Source organism: Natrix helvetica (genome assembly GCF_964273705.1).
Source record: "Natrix helvetica genome assembly, chromosome: 4".
Classification (NCBI taxonomy): domain Eukaryota; kingdom Metazoa; phylum Chordata; class Lepidosauria; order Squamata; family Natricidae; genus Natrix; species Natrix helvetica.
In genome coordinates, this window is record NC_138550.1 from 144,065,299 (window position 1) to 144,080,321 (window position 15,023).

A 15,023-nucleotide genomic window follows, 5' to 3' on the forward strand; every position below is an offset into this window, starting at 1 on the left:
TCTAGACATCTTCCTTTGGCTGGAAGATGTTGGAAATGCTAGGAATCCATTGGGTACCATTAAGGACAATGATAATTTCTATCAATAGGCAACCTTTTGTTTGTGCATTGAGAGGAATATTTTGGATTTTTGAGGATAGTTTTTAAAAATGGCTGCCATGTGCTTATTTTATGGACTAAATGCCATGGTGGTCATGGAAACTTTAAAGCTAGAGAAAGCAAATGGTGGTTCCCCCCCCCCCACTTATTATTTCTTGTGATTCCCCAACTTACCTTTGCCCTTATAAGTAGGCGGACACATTTTCAAACAAAAAATATACGTTGTTTTCATTTCATTTCTAAGAATATTATATTACTGTGAATAAACATTACCCTGCGGATTGGAACTGCAGAATGCGAGTTCTCTTTTAAAAATGGAAGATGGTGAAGGAAGATGGGAGCATAGAGAAATGGTTATGAGTGAGTTGGTCTCATTGGCACATCTTTGCCAATTTCTGAGCTAATGGGTGAGAATAATGTTTTAATGAACTGCATAAATAAAATGCTGAGTATACCCAGAATATGTTGAAGCATCCATACAGTTTGCTCATTTCCACTGTTGTTTTGCTAACACAAGATTGCTGAATACAGACTCTGAAATATATGTATATCTATTTTTTCCCTTGTCAAGACAGCAAATGGTTTATGAGAGCCATGATATTAGTTAAGAGTTGTTAAAGAAAGGACATCAGTCTTAATCCCTTAAAGTGCAGATGTTTCTAAGTCTGGACAAGAACTCAGCATCATATAAAACACATGTAAAGATATATCCAATGTCCAAAGACACAATCTCGGTTGGTCAGTCAATCAGTCAGTCAGTCAATTAGTCAGTCTCAGGAAAAATGGTTTAAGAAAGGAAACAATGAAGTTTAAGTTAATTTTTGAACACCATTCAACCTTTTCAGTGGTGGACTTTTTCGGGCTGATATTCTATGTCACTGAAAACTTCACTATAGAAAGCATGCTTAATAAAACTTATTGAGACCCGAGGCAGATTCTTCCAAGACTTGATCCTTTATTAAATGTTACTCCCCTGATGCTGAAGAATCTGAGACGCTCGCTGTCAGAAAAAAGTATATGTCTTACAGTGCCATTATTTGTACATTTACACAGACTTTTAAATAGATCTATTTAGAAAGGAAATGCTCTCAAAACTATTTACATTCTTTGCAAATGTTTTATATGCATTAATATTTTGCTTATCATTCTGAAGATACTCTATATATGTTATACAAATATCAAGTAAGAAGTAGTGAAAATGAACAGGAATGGAAAATCATTTCCTTATCTCAGCATTTCATAACAAAAAGCATCTTGAGAGTTATAATCTCTACAAGGATTCTGAGAATTCTTATATCTCTAAATCTTTTATTGAATTACTATAGATATCATAGAAGGAAATAGCTATGAGTCTATTTATGTAGATACATGAATATTGTTACGACGGAATAAGCATTTTTTATACTGGCTTTGCTGTATTTCTTCTCTAGTTATTATAAAATGAATATTAGAATACTTCTATTTATTTAAATATGTTAGCTGAACAGGGAAGCAATTGCCATCCTATAGACTTTATTCTTCTTGAAACTTAACACCAGAGAGTATCATTGAATGTAGGTCTAACAGGAAATACTTTCTGTAGAAATACATTTTGAAATGTGTTGATGTCTTGTAATAGGGTAGCTATTTCCAGATGTCTGCATTCAGCAGATATTTGAGATGAAGCAACCTGTATTTAGTGCTTAGTGGGCACTAATCTATTGCACATCCATTTGGATTTATTCTTGTTTATTCAATATTCAACTGGGCACCAAAGATCATTGCCTTATAATATGCGAAGGATTTAGGTCAGAGGATTTTTCAGCATTATATTCTAAGAATATCAGTATAAGTGGGATAATAACTGCTGGATGGGAATGCAATCCCTGATTAAGTGTGCTGAACAGAGTTTCTGCAGCTTTTTTATGAGTCTAATGTTAAATGCCTCAGAATGAAACCTACACAAACTGTTCTGGAAGTAAATCCTGCTAAATTTTGTTGGATTTTTCTTCTAAGTTATGTGTCGTATTGCATCGTAAGCATATTTACCTTGATTTAAGCTTTTTGAAATCATAATTGTTTCACACTTTTACTTCTAAGTTATGTACCATATTGTATACTAAACATGTTTGCCTTGATTTAAGCTTTTTTTGAAATCATATTTTTTGCCCATTTTTGCACATTAAGCTTGAAAGTGATATGAATAAACTTTACTTAGGTGATCAATTATTTGTATTCAAAGAGCAGCAGCTTTTCATGTCTTTTATCAAAGAGACAGAACAATGATTACCATATGGTAGTCTTGGAAGTGCTCTGCCCCTTTAAAAGGGTTCAAAGAGAATTCTTATTAGGAGCTTGACTGTTTTGGAAAGCTTGCGTATGACTTCTTATATTTACATTAGTTGTAATGGATGGTGGGCTGCATATCTGTGTGTATATGCGTGCACACATTTACCTTTTTATTTTGTTAGTCACATGATTGGAATGGCAGACGAAATATTAGCCAGAGATAATCCACCCGAGTTCTCTATAACTAGGATCAACAAACACCTGTTTTCTTGAACAGCTGGAAAATAGTGTGGTTTATTCTGATATTGAAACAAACAGTGCCTTCTTCCCCCATGTTGGTACAGCTGAAGCTTGATAAACTACCATTCTTCTTCTGGAGCACCGAAGCCCTAAACTGAAACCCTAACCCTAGATTTTTGCTTGTCCATACTACTTTTACTCATTTATCTGTGAATTGTCACATAAAAGGAAAATAAGTGATCTCTCATCTCCTTTTTCTAATACATGGATGATGTCAGCAACTAACAATTTGCAGTATTGGGTATATTCTCCTGGAGGTTATGATGCATAGGCAGCGGTGGGCTTCAAAATTTTCAGCAATGGGTTCTCTGCCCTATTGCTGGGTGGGCATGACCATGGTGGGTGTGGCCTAGTCAGCCTCCTGGGGGGGGGGGGGATTTTTGCCTTCCCCAGGCTCCGGAGGCTTTCCTCGATCCTCTGGGAGAGCAAAAACGTCCTCCACCGGGCTCCAGAGGCTGGAAACAGGAAGTTCCTGGGAAGTTCCCAGGAACTTCCAGGAGGCCCATTTTCCCCCCTCCTTGAGCCGCCGCACAGGACCTGCATTTACCTCCCATCCAAAATGGACCGCGTGGAGACTCCTGTGAGCGGAGGGGAGGGGTGGGAGAGGTGGGGTCAGCCAGGGGTGGGATTTGGAGGTTTTCCAAACCGGCCATAACATTAGCTATGGATTCTCGCGAACCCACAACAGCCCACCCCTGTGCATAGGTATCCAAAGAGATGGAGGAGCTAGGGTCCTTTTAATTTTTAATGTAACTTTTAATGCCCTCTTGAGCCAAAGAAATACAAACTTTAAGCTTCAACCAATTCATTAAGCTCAAAGATGACACTTTATGAATCCTCCATTTCTCTTGTCTAACTGTTTGGTAAATCCATTTCAACACTGATTGCGATTTATAGTCTCACGGCACCGTTCCATGTTAAAAGTTGATATTTTAAAATAAATTGCCACTATCTTTTTGTTGCAGTTGCTTCCCCCATTCCTGTATAGTATTGATTTACCAGGGCATCTCTAAATCAGAAGTTGTTTTGGTTGTTTCTGTAATGTGGCAGTGAACTAATGATGCATTTGTTTTATGCTTATTTCCAGAGAGCAGAACTGACCTCTGATAAAGACTTATACCTTGACAACAGCTCTATTGAAGAGGCATCAGGAGTCTACCCATTTGATGACGATGATTATATTTCTGGATCAGGCTCCGGTAAGTCACTAGCCTATAGGAAGAAAGGATTATGAATTATATAACATGTTGCATGGGAGAATTTATTCAATCCTTAACGTCGCTAGGGTTTTGAGGTTTTTTTTCCACAAAAATAATAGGAAAGATCGGTCGTCTCACTTGCCATTCTCATTAGTACAGCCAGTTTTTGGAGAGCTGAAGAAGAACATCTTTCTTTTGAGTCTGAAATTAGCCAGGAATGTCTCCTCCACCCTAATATCCCACCACTCTGCAGTGCGGAATTGCAGATTGAAATCAAGCCAGGATCCCGTTTTTGCACCTAAAGCTGCGCCAAACCTTGGTTGCATGCAAAACCAAAGCAAACTACAGCTTGTCCTTGATTTACAACCATTCATTTAGTGACCGTTTGAAGTTACTATAGCCCTGAAAAAGCATATATGATTCATACCTATGACCATTGCAGCATCCTATGGTCACGTGATCAAAATACAGGCCACTTGGCAACTGGCATGTAGTTATGATAGTTGCACTGTCTCAGAATCATATAATCACCCTTTGTACAAGCCACATGTAATGACCGCAGGTGTTGTGGCCCCTCCAGCAGCCGAATCAGAGGAGGAGGAGACCTAGGAGTTGGGGTCAGCATAAAGGCAACTGAGAGCTCTGAGGGGGAAGTGGTAATGGAGCTGGCAGAGAGAGAGAGAGAGAGAGACCGAGGCAGAGTCTGGGCTGTCCATCAGCCCTTAGATGGAGAGCCAACAGCCCCGAGGTCTGGAGGTGGCTGATGACGAAGAGAAGGAACAGCTCGATCCAGTGCCTGACGTGCAGATGCGCAGAGGAGAGGAGAGCAGTGGAAATCTGTGGGCTGATCCTTGGGAAGGAAGAGCCACCGCTGCTAGCGAAAGCCCACCCTAGCTCTGAGGATAAAAGTCAGGGAGTGGTGATGAATTGATGTGGCAGACAACTATTCATCTCCCAGCCGGATGGACTTGTTAGTCTGTGGTGAGAGAGAAACTTTTTGCCGAGGCTGCTGGCACTCCTAATAAAGGAATCTTTGAGTAAAAAAGGTTGTAAATGGGGGCAAAACTCATTTAACAACTACCTTGCTTAGCAATAGACATTTTCTCATAAGTCAAGAACTACCTGCCATGTGTTTTTACTTCTTCCAATCAGATCTGGGAGACAAGAGACACAGACTCCTGTGTGGGTTTGCTGGGTACCCAATAGATACTTCAAGACGTAGCCAGCAAAGCAACCTTTGTCTGGCTTTCTCTTCCAGCTGTTGGCTCTAGAGAGGAGTGAAGCATGAGTTGTCAAAGCAGATGGCAGTGACTAGATAGAGCAGTAATCCGACTCAGTAATACACAACTTTCTATGCTCCCTACATGTATCATCGTGACTGGTATTTACGTCTTCCTAACGGATTGTAATGTGTGAGGCAACATTTAGTCAATACGTACAGAATGTACCTAGTTCATAGACTGTAGAAAATTCAGAAAAAAATGTATGTGTGTGTAGGAATACTTGTGTGTGTGTGTATTTATTACAGTCAATGTGTACAGAATGTACGTAATTCATAGACTGCAGAAAATTCAGAAAACGTGTTTGTGTGTGTGTGTGTGTGTGAATTAGAAGTATAACCTGGAACACAGATAGCATGCCTATATTCCTTCTTACATCTGTTTTCCCTCAACAACAGTCCTGTGGCCTAAGTCAAATTGAGAGAGAGAGTGATTGGCTGAAGGTCCCCCCCAGTCCCCCCGGCCTGGCCTGTTAATTTTAACTCATTTTTAAATGTATTGTCTTTTAACTTTTGGGATGTGTGTTTTTTTAATGTTGTACACCGCCCTGAGTCCTTTGGGAGAAGAGTGGCATATAAATCCAATAAAACAAACAAAATAAAACAAACGAACAAAAGCTATTCTGTGAATAGGTTTGATTCCACTCTTCTCATCTGAGATCACAAGTGCCAGGCATCCTAACAGTGATGCTGTTTGCATGCATTTTTATCAAAATTACATGCATCTCATCAAAAACAAGATGCATTTTTTTTTTAAAAAAATGTCTGTTCCATAAGAATGATTTTACTGGCTCATTGGATGAAATTATATGGAACCATGGAATTGATTTTGGGAAAGAAGCTGGCGTTCATGGGTTCAGATAATATGAAGGCACAGAAGTGAGGGCTAAAGAGGATTTGTGACTGGCTCAAAGCCAGCTAGGTTCTTTCTCTCAGCCAGACCTACATCACAGGGTTGTTGTTGTGGGGAAAATAGGAGTAGGAAGGTGTCGGATATCTTCACTTCCTTGAGTTATTTGTAAAAATAATAAAGGTGGGATATAGACAGACAGACAGACAATGGATAGAGGCAGAAGAGAGGAGTCAACCTATAGAAACTTGAAAATATAGAACTTGTTGCTCAGCTAACACTTATATCATGGATTTGAGTTGTCCATTCAGATGACCTTCATATATTCAAATTATTGTCTTTTAAAAGAACACAAATTCTTCTCATTGGCGCTCACTTCTGTACATATCTTGAAATTAATCAAAAGCACAAACCCTAATTTTATATCTGTTAATTTTTAAAATGCCGCAGCATTCTTGAAATTGGATTTACTATGTCAGATTCGGGCTGCCAAAATCCAAATGAACAGTAAATGGCAACTACATGTTTTCTCTATCTGCTTCCTGTTATCTAGTTGTCATATCGGTTTTGCAGCCCAAGTCTGATAGTATAACCAAAACAACTATTGCTTATGGAAACAATACAACTATATAAGAATACATGCTTGTATATTGAAAGTTGTTGTGTTGGGGAGAAAAAAAAATCAAATCTCAATATAAATAACAGTATAACACCAAAAAAATGCCATAATAAACGATACTAAGGTTTAAAATTCAAGGGCTTAACCCAGGGGTGTCCAAACTTGGGAACTTTAAGACTTGTGGACTTCAACTCCCAGAATTCCCCAGCCAGCATGACTGGCTGGGGAATTCTGGGAGTTGAAGTCCACAAGTCTTAAAGTTCCCAAGTTTGGACACCCCTGGGTTAACCAATGAGTTTTTTTTTTAAAACCCACTAATACCATGTTCCCCCCCCCCAAAATACGACCTAACCCAAAAGTAAGTCCTAGCTTGATTTTTACACATGCACCTAATATAAGCCCTACCTCCCAAAATAAGCCCTAATTAAGACCCCACCCACTCCAGGGTTCAAGGATAAAAATTAAGCTAGCGTGGGGATGGGTGGAGTTGCCCTACTATTTATCTTCGGATAGTTGCAGCCAGGCCTCATACACCCCAACATCTGCCTTGCCTGCCCATTTCTTCTGCAGCCGGTAAGGCCGGCAAGGCTTTCCTGAAGGCCTCCGCAGCCAATAACAGAGCTCCAGATCGATCCGGAGCTCAGTTATTGGCTGCAGAGCAGAGGTGGTATTCAGCAGGTTTCTGACCAGTTCTGGAGAACCGGTAGCGGAAATTTTGAGTAGTTTGGAGAACTGATAAATACCACCTCTCACTGGCCCCACCCCCATCTATTCTCTGCTTCCCGAGTCCCAACTCATCAGGAGGGAATGGGGATTTTGCAGTAACCTTCCCCTGGAGTGGGGAGGGAATGGAGACTTTACAGTATCCTTCCCCTGCCACGCGCAGCAAGTCACACCCGCCATGCCATGCCCGCCAAGCCACACCCACAGAACCAGTAGTACAAAATTTTGAATCCCACCACTGCTGCAGAGGCCTTCAGGAAAGCCTTGCCAGCCGCAGAAGAAGTTCCTGAAGGCTTCTGACAATGAAAAGAGGCCAGGGGCAACACACACACAAGTGAGGTGAGTCAGTGGACAACATTCCCCCCGAAAATATGACCTGGTGGCAAAAAATATATACAACCTGGTCTTATTTTTGAGGAAACACGGGTAGTTTCTTCATTTCTTAGGTTTCTTTACCATAAATAGAGATTTAGAGCCTCTGATTGAGCAAAGATATTTTCTGAAATTGAAGTTCAAAGCTGCCTTATACTGTATAAAATCAAAGTCTTTGCCTAACAAGTGATGTTTTGAAGATGGCTATTAGCATTTATTTTCTTTTGAAAATGGTAGAAAGGAACCCAAGGCATTATGGATTGGTTCTGAAGATTTGTTTTGGCTTTTATTATTTAAAAATGTACACTGCACTTTTCTTTATAAAGCTCGAATCAGATTATCACCATTATCACATCATATGCAGCAAAACTCTTTGTTACACTAACACAATTCCTCTTACTGAAATCATGTATGAAAGTCAAGCACAAGTCTTAATAACCCAGTGCAACAAAATGGAGTTAATGCTTTAAAAAACACTAAAAGCAAAAGAACTACGTTTGAAGCAGTTTTAAGAAAAGGGGCTCAACTTGTGACCTCCAGAGCTGATGAAAGAGAAAAATATTTTGTTTTATTTAAGTGTTCTTAACACTGGCTTTCATGTGTAATTTTGTTTGCTGGTTTAAATCAGGTATGAGTAATCAGTACTTTTCCAGATGTTGCTAAACATCATCTATCATCTTTGGTTATATCCAGAGGCCTGCAGGTTCCCCTCATCTGGTCTATATAATGCTTACATTTATCTTGGCCTTTCTAAAGATTTGCTTGTAATACATAGTCAAATGAGTAATAATCAAAGAGTAAGGTTCTACATTTTGGCAACAAAAACGGAATGCACAGGTACAGTATAGATGATACCTTGCTCAACAGTAGTAACTGTGAAAGGGATCTTGGAGTTCTAGTGGAAAACCATTTAAATATGAGCCAGCAGTGTGCAGCAGCTGCCAAAAGAAGTCAACACAGTTCTAGGCTGCATAAACAGAGGGATAGAATCAAGATCACATGAAGTGTTAATGCCACTTTATAATGCCTTGGTAAGGCCACACTTGGAATACTGCATTCAGTTTTGGTCGCCACGATGTAGAAAAGTTGTGGAGACACTAGAAAGAGTGTAGAGAAGAGCAACAAAGATGATTAGGGGACTGGAGACTAAAACATATGAAGAACGGTTGCAGGAACTGGGTATGTCTAGTTTAGTGAAAAGAAGGACTAGGGGAGACATGATAGCAGTGTTCCAATATCTCAGGGGTTGCCACAAAGAAGAGGGAGTCAAACTATTTTCCAAGGCTCCTGAGAGTAGAACAAGAAGCAATGGGTGAAAACTAATCAAGGAGAGAAGCAACTTAGAACTGAGGAGAAACTTCCTGACAGTTAGAACAATTAATCAGTGGAACAGCTTGCCTCCAGAAGTTGTGAATGCCCCAACACTGGAAGCCTTCAAGAAGATGTTGGATAGCCATTTATCTGAAATGGTATAGGGTTTCCTGCCTAGGCAGGGGGTTGGACTCGAAGACCTCCAAGGTCCCTTCCAACTCTGCTATTGTATTGTATTTTATAAATGTGCTGTGATCCTGAATTTTCTAAAATTACCATCTAGCATAAAATTGTTTACACAGCCCTATTTAAAACAACATAACTCCTTAAATTACTGCCAGGTCTCATCTGCCTTTTTCCACATCTACCTTTTCTGTGTCATCAGATAAAATTGGTTGTCAAGCTATTCATAGGTAATAATCAGCATAAGAAGCAAGACCTTTTAGTGTCAGTGCCCATTTGTTGGAATTCATTACTTACAAAAACTTGCTGAGTAATTTCTTTTAAGATCATGAAACTCTTCTGTTCAGAAAACTAATTGTTTTGATTACTTTCAGTTGAGTTTGTAACATGTGTATTGAAATTTTAATTCTGCCAGAGATCTGAAATGTATTTCTACTTTTTCTCCTAAGTGACCTTATAGATTGTTCTGGGGGGAAAATACATCTCTGAATGTCTTGGATTTGACATGTAAATGCTTAAAACTAGGATGTCTTTAACAACTTTATTATAACTAGTCTTAAGGGGAGCACACATAACCCTAAAAAAGAGCAACTGTATAAAATTAAATTTGCATCTCTTTTTTCATACTCTTTAGGGGATGAAGAAGAAGAGGAAGAAGAAAACACAATAGAGCTGACCACTAGAATGCTTCCAAAGATGCTGCCCACAAGTGATGCTCCTACGATTGAGAGAACTACACCGAAAACAAAGACCAAGGTACCTACACAAACAAAGGTGTGTACAAAAGAGGGAGAGAAGGAGGTGCTGATTTGTTTCAAATACTGCAATAAATTTTAGAGATACCACTTTGTTATGTTTTAAGAAGATTTACTAGATTCAGTGCAAAGCTGTGGATCAGTTGTAAGGATGACTGTATTTGTTAAGAGGACCATTGGACTTGGTTCTTCTCTGTTAAAAGTCCTGCATGCCTATTAAAATGAGGCAAATCCTCATGTGACCACACGTAAAGCAGTTCTTAAAAAAATTAAAACAACAGTATCTTTCTCCAAATTTATGTAACTACAGTCATATGAAAAAGTAAGTCCACTCAGTGTAAAGTCTTCTTTTTTAACATACTTCGAAATATTGATATGTTATCTTCAAACAGTATGTAAAGATAAAAGTGATGTTAATTGAGCAAAAAACTGAAAAATTGACTATGCAATCATTAATTCAGCAAAAAATTTAAAGCTACACTATTTCCTTCTGTGAAAAAAATAAGTATAATCTTGGCTTTAATACCTGGTAGTACTCTCTTTGGCAGAACCAACCATAAGTAGGTGTTTCTTTTACTACAATTGTCTACCAGTCTCAGAGATAAAGTAGAAGTAATTTTCTCCACTCCTTCATTGCAGAATTTTTTTCCGGTGTGTAATATTTGAGGGGTTTCCTGCATGCACAACCTATGTCAAATCACCCTACAACATCTGGATGGGATATAGATGCGGGCTTTGACTTGACCATTTCACAAACCTCAATTTCCCTTTTTTCAGCCATTCCTTGGTGAATTGTTTAGGATCATTGTCATGTTGCAAAATCTACTTGCAGCTGAGCATCAAACTTCTGACAGTTGGCTTCACATTATCCTCAATAACTTTTTGGTACAATGAAGAATCCATAGTGGATTCTGTGAGGAGCTGCCCAGGCCTCATGTAGCATCATAACATTTCACCACCAAGCATTAGTCTTTCCCTGATAGTCTCTTTGGATAGCAAAGGCTTCCTGCTGGCACATCTGCCATAGAAATCTAATTTGCATAGCTGCTTTCTGATGGTAGAATCATGCACTTTGACATCGATAGTGGGGAAAGCAAACTGTAGGTCACATGATGAAATGTTGGGGTTCTTAAATACTTCTTTAAACAACTTGCATTCTGTTCTAAGGCTGAACTTTCTGGGACAGCCAAGTTGGCAGCTGTTTAAAATCTCCATTTGTAGATGATTTTCCAGGCAGTGGAATGATTTATGTCCAGTTATTTGGCAACCTTTTTAATCTCTTCCCAGATCCATAGGCATCCATAATCTTTCAGAAGGTCTCAGACAACACTTTTGATCTAAGCATGGTGATGTCATACACTTCAACAAGAAGAGCAAACTCAAATGTCAGATTTTTAAATTAAACAAGTTCCTCCCAGATTGTCTGTCGCAATGTTCTAATCATTAGCACCTGATAATAAGTTTAATTATTTGAGATGTCATAAATATAGGAGTGTACTTATTTTTTCCACATGTGAAATTTGCATCTATATTTATTTAAACCAAAACATATAAATAATCATGCTCCTTGTTATATCTCCTTTATTTGTCAATACTGTTGAAATGAATGTCAAATGTTTTTATGGTGAAATATGTTGAAAAAGTCAAAATTTCAATGGAGTGTACTTTTTCACATGACTGTATTTTAGAAGTTTACCTATGCATGCACACACAAAGAGGGAAAAACAGCTGGGAGCAACTTCTGAAGCAGCATACAAGTCTGGGATAAGATGTCGCTGCTATAACAATATAAAAAGTGTTACTTTGGAATATACCCAGATACACTTAACTCTAACAATTTGCATAGCCCTAACAGCTTTATAAGACACCATATTAAGTAAACAATATTGTTTCCAGTTATTTATATCTTTGTTGCTGAAAACTCAGTTGCAAAGAGGAAAAAGACTTTAACGGAAAGCATAGAAGAACATATGGAATTGTTTTGTTAAAAAAAGTATTTTTCTCCATTTAGGAATAGAGAGCCCACATTGGTTAGACAGATTCTTTCCTAGTATCAGATTGTTCTAGTGAAATATCTTTAACTCCAAAGCATCAACATGCTTGTGTCCAGTTCAATATACATATAAAGTCTCCTTTGTCAAGTTCAATATCAGATATCTTTAAAGAAACATGTTTTTTGTTGGTTTTTTTGCTAAGAAAGTGGTTTATTGTTGCCTTTTTCCAGGATGTTTTTTCAACTTCTCAGTCTAATTTATGTTCCTGGAATTCCTTGGTGTTTTCCCCGCAAAGCACAGTTTTGGTCTGACCATCCCTAACTTTTCAAGATCGACCCAGTTTGGCTATGTTATCATTTACATGGGCAGGTTCATGTAAAAAGATAGAAAGTGGGGTCAAAAAAGATAGCCAAAAAGATAGAAAGTGGGATTTCCAGTCTTATAACTGCAAAACTGAGTACTAAAAAGGAAAACAGAGGCACTTAATTCTTGCTTTGCTCGATTATATATATCAAATCAGGGATGGGTTAAAGCAGGGGTGTCCAAACTTGGCAACTTTAAGACTTGTGGACTTCAACTCCCAGAATTCCCCAGCCAGCTTAAAGTCTTAAAGTTGCCAAGTTTGGACACCCCTGGGTTAAAGGAATGGATAATCCTTTAATAACCAAGACCTGCTTTTTGTTATTTATGGAGGATAGACTTACACTTCCAGAGTAAGTGCAACTATATAATGCAGGTAGATGTGATTGGGACAGGGAAATGTTTTAGAAATGCTATTTTGTTTTTAAATTGTGATACGTCTTTTTTAAAGCTAGGATTGTAGTCTTCTTTTGTTTCCCATCTAGAAAATGATAGGTAACTGAGTTTTAAACAGTCATGGTTAGAGAGGTTTCAGAGGGCTACAGAAATGGAATTCAGAAGCTGTATGCTTGAGCACACAGGTTGCCCACTTCTACTTTTATCCTTACTCTCCGCTACAACTGCACTCATCTGGACTTCTGGAGGGATTTGGGAAGCTTGATTCCTCCTGTATATGAACTGATAATGATTATTAATCTGTCTGTGTATGTGTGCCAGTGGCGGGTTCCAGATCCCGTTGCAACCAGTACGGTTGCAACGGGGCCTGGCGTCCATCACCTGAACGTGCGCAGCACACACGCACATCACGCGCATGCGTCCTAACCTCTTACAATGCCTCCGTGACGCTCCTGCTGCTCGGCGGAGCGTCGGCCAGGCACCGTGCGCTCCGTGCGCAGAAGCGCAGAAGAGCTCAAATACAGGTAAGGACCTTGGGTATGTGTGTAGGCCCTCCGGAGCACTGTACTGGAACAATACCTGGTGCTCCCGGCAGGCACCAGTATGCCCGTACCGGGGCGTACCACCTGCAACCCACCACTTGATGTGTGCACACATACATGTGTAAATTGGATCCCACAATTCTGAAAAAATGATTTTATGGTACAGGATAGTTTTGAATAAGAAACTAGAAAAAGGATTGCTTTTCATTTTTTGAAATTATGCAAACTGGGTACATTTACATCTGGTTGGCGGACTCCTCAGTGACAAAAAGAAGGTTGCTTCCCCAGGAGGATTACTTAAGCTAGGGAATGAGCAGAAGCAATGCAAATACTGCGTCTAAGCGGCTTTCAGCTATACCAAATATGATATCCTAGATTATTTGGCAGGTGTGTCAGCCATCCCCACTCAGTTATCTAGCATAGAAAGACTCCTGGCCATTTGTTTTGCCAAGAGTGTAACTTTACTGAAGCATAAATGGTTACAGAAATAGCATAAGCTGAATCTGAGATTTTCCTGCGCAAACAATACAAAGGAAAGTTCCCGTTCAACCACCACCACCATCCCGGCCATCCCCCGGTATCTGAAAATGTCCAATCAGGTGCTTGTGTATTGTCTAGGAAACAGCCATGACAGTAAGTTTGAGGGATTTACTATTATAACAGCTCCTGTCCTTTCTGAAGGAAACTATTCAGCAGGTAATGATGTGAACTCTTCTTCTGCCTCATAGCTCTTGCCTGTTATATGGAGTCTTGCCTTTTTTTCATGCTTGAAGCCAAGAACTCAATCATAGTGTGATCAATATGCAGATTCTCTGCAACTCTACTTTTTCTTTCCTCCCAACAATTTGCTGGGGTCACTCCATCTAAATGGTGCCTGGAGACAGTATTGGGATGGATGGGAGGAGAGTAAACAAGCTGTGGCTTCATCTTGATAAAATGAAAATACCAGTTAACCTTTGAATCTGTGGAAGTACAGGATCTGACCAGGGTTAAGTGGAATTGCAGGTATCCTGAGGAACCGAAGAGTCCTTGACTCAGTACATTCCTTAGAGCGATACCTGATGTTGAAAGATTTAAAAGAAAATGAATAAATCTCCACATTCAGATTACCAGATGAAATATTATTGAACCATATGATAATATATTTGAACCATTTTATATGATTTGTTAAAAAAAAAAAAAAAACCTGAATTGCAAGTACAGTTTTGAGACAGTAGTTGAAGCTTCCAGGAAAGGAATGTACCGTATATTCCTGTGCCAAGTAGCAAGCTCTGAAAGAGCACTGTAGAAATGTAAAGCCAGAATAAGAGGCGTGTGGATGTTTCTGTATTTTATTGGTCTGTATTGATTTGGTGTTCTTCTTTTTCTCACAGTCACCTGAGGAGATTGATAAAAAAATGCTTAAGCCTGATGCAGAAAACAGAAATACTCAAAATGAGCCAATTGAAGATACTGATGTATTTACTCGGAAACATTCAGAGAACCTTTTTCAGAGAACAGAGGTTCTGGCAGGTAAGGGCCATGCATCAATATAGTTTTAGAAAAAGCCAAAAAAAATGTCTACAGTTCCTGATGGGTTCTTGCAACCCATTTCTATAGGCCAGTGATGGCTAACCTTTTTGTTGTCACGTGCCAAAAGCGCGCTTGTGCCCGCACCCATAATGCAATGTGTGTGCCCCTCGGGGCTCCCCCGGCCCCCACGCATATGCACGACCCCCCTCCCCATTTTGGGCCTAATAGGCCTCCCTGCAACCTCCTGGGAACAAAAACGGGC

General features: G+C 39.4%; 2 protein-coding genes across 3 annotated transcripts in view; both read left to right on the forward strand.

Annotated features, from left to right (window-relative positions):
• The window catches only part of CPQ (carboxypeptidase Q), a 638,038-nt gene that overhangs the window by 438,645 nt on the left and 184,370 nt on the right, over positions 1-15,023 (forward strand). The window lies entirely within an intron of this gene.
• The window catches only part of SDC2 (syndecan 2), a 90,970-nt gene that overhangs the window by 73,552 nt on the left and 2,395 nt on the right, over positions 1-15,023 (forward strand). The window contains exons 2-4 of one of the 2 annotated variants that reach the window (XM_081952175.1): positions 3,754-3,865; positions 9,837-9,958; positions 14,623-14,761. In XM_081952175.1, coding sequence (XP_081808301.1) covers positions 3,754-3,865; positions 9,837-9,958; positions 14,623-14,761 — 373 coding nt within the window. Of the gene's footprint in view, positions 1-3,753; positions 3,866-9,836; positions 9,977-14,622; positions 14,762-15,023 lie in introns of both variants that reach the window. The other variant, XM_081952174.1, reaches the window with a different exon arrangement.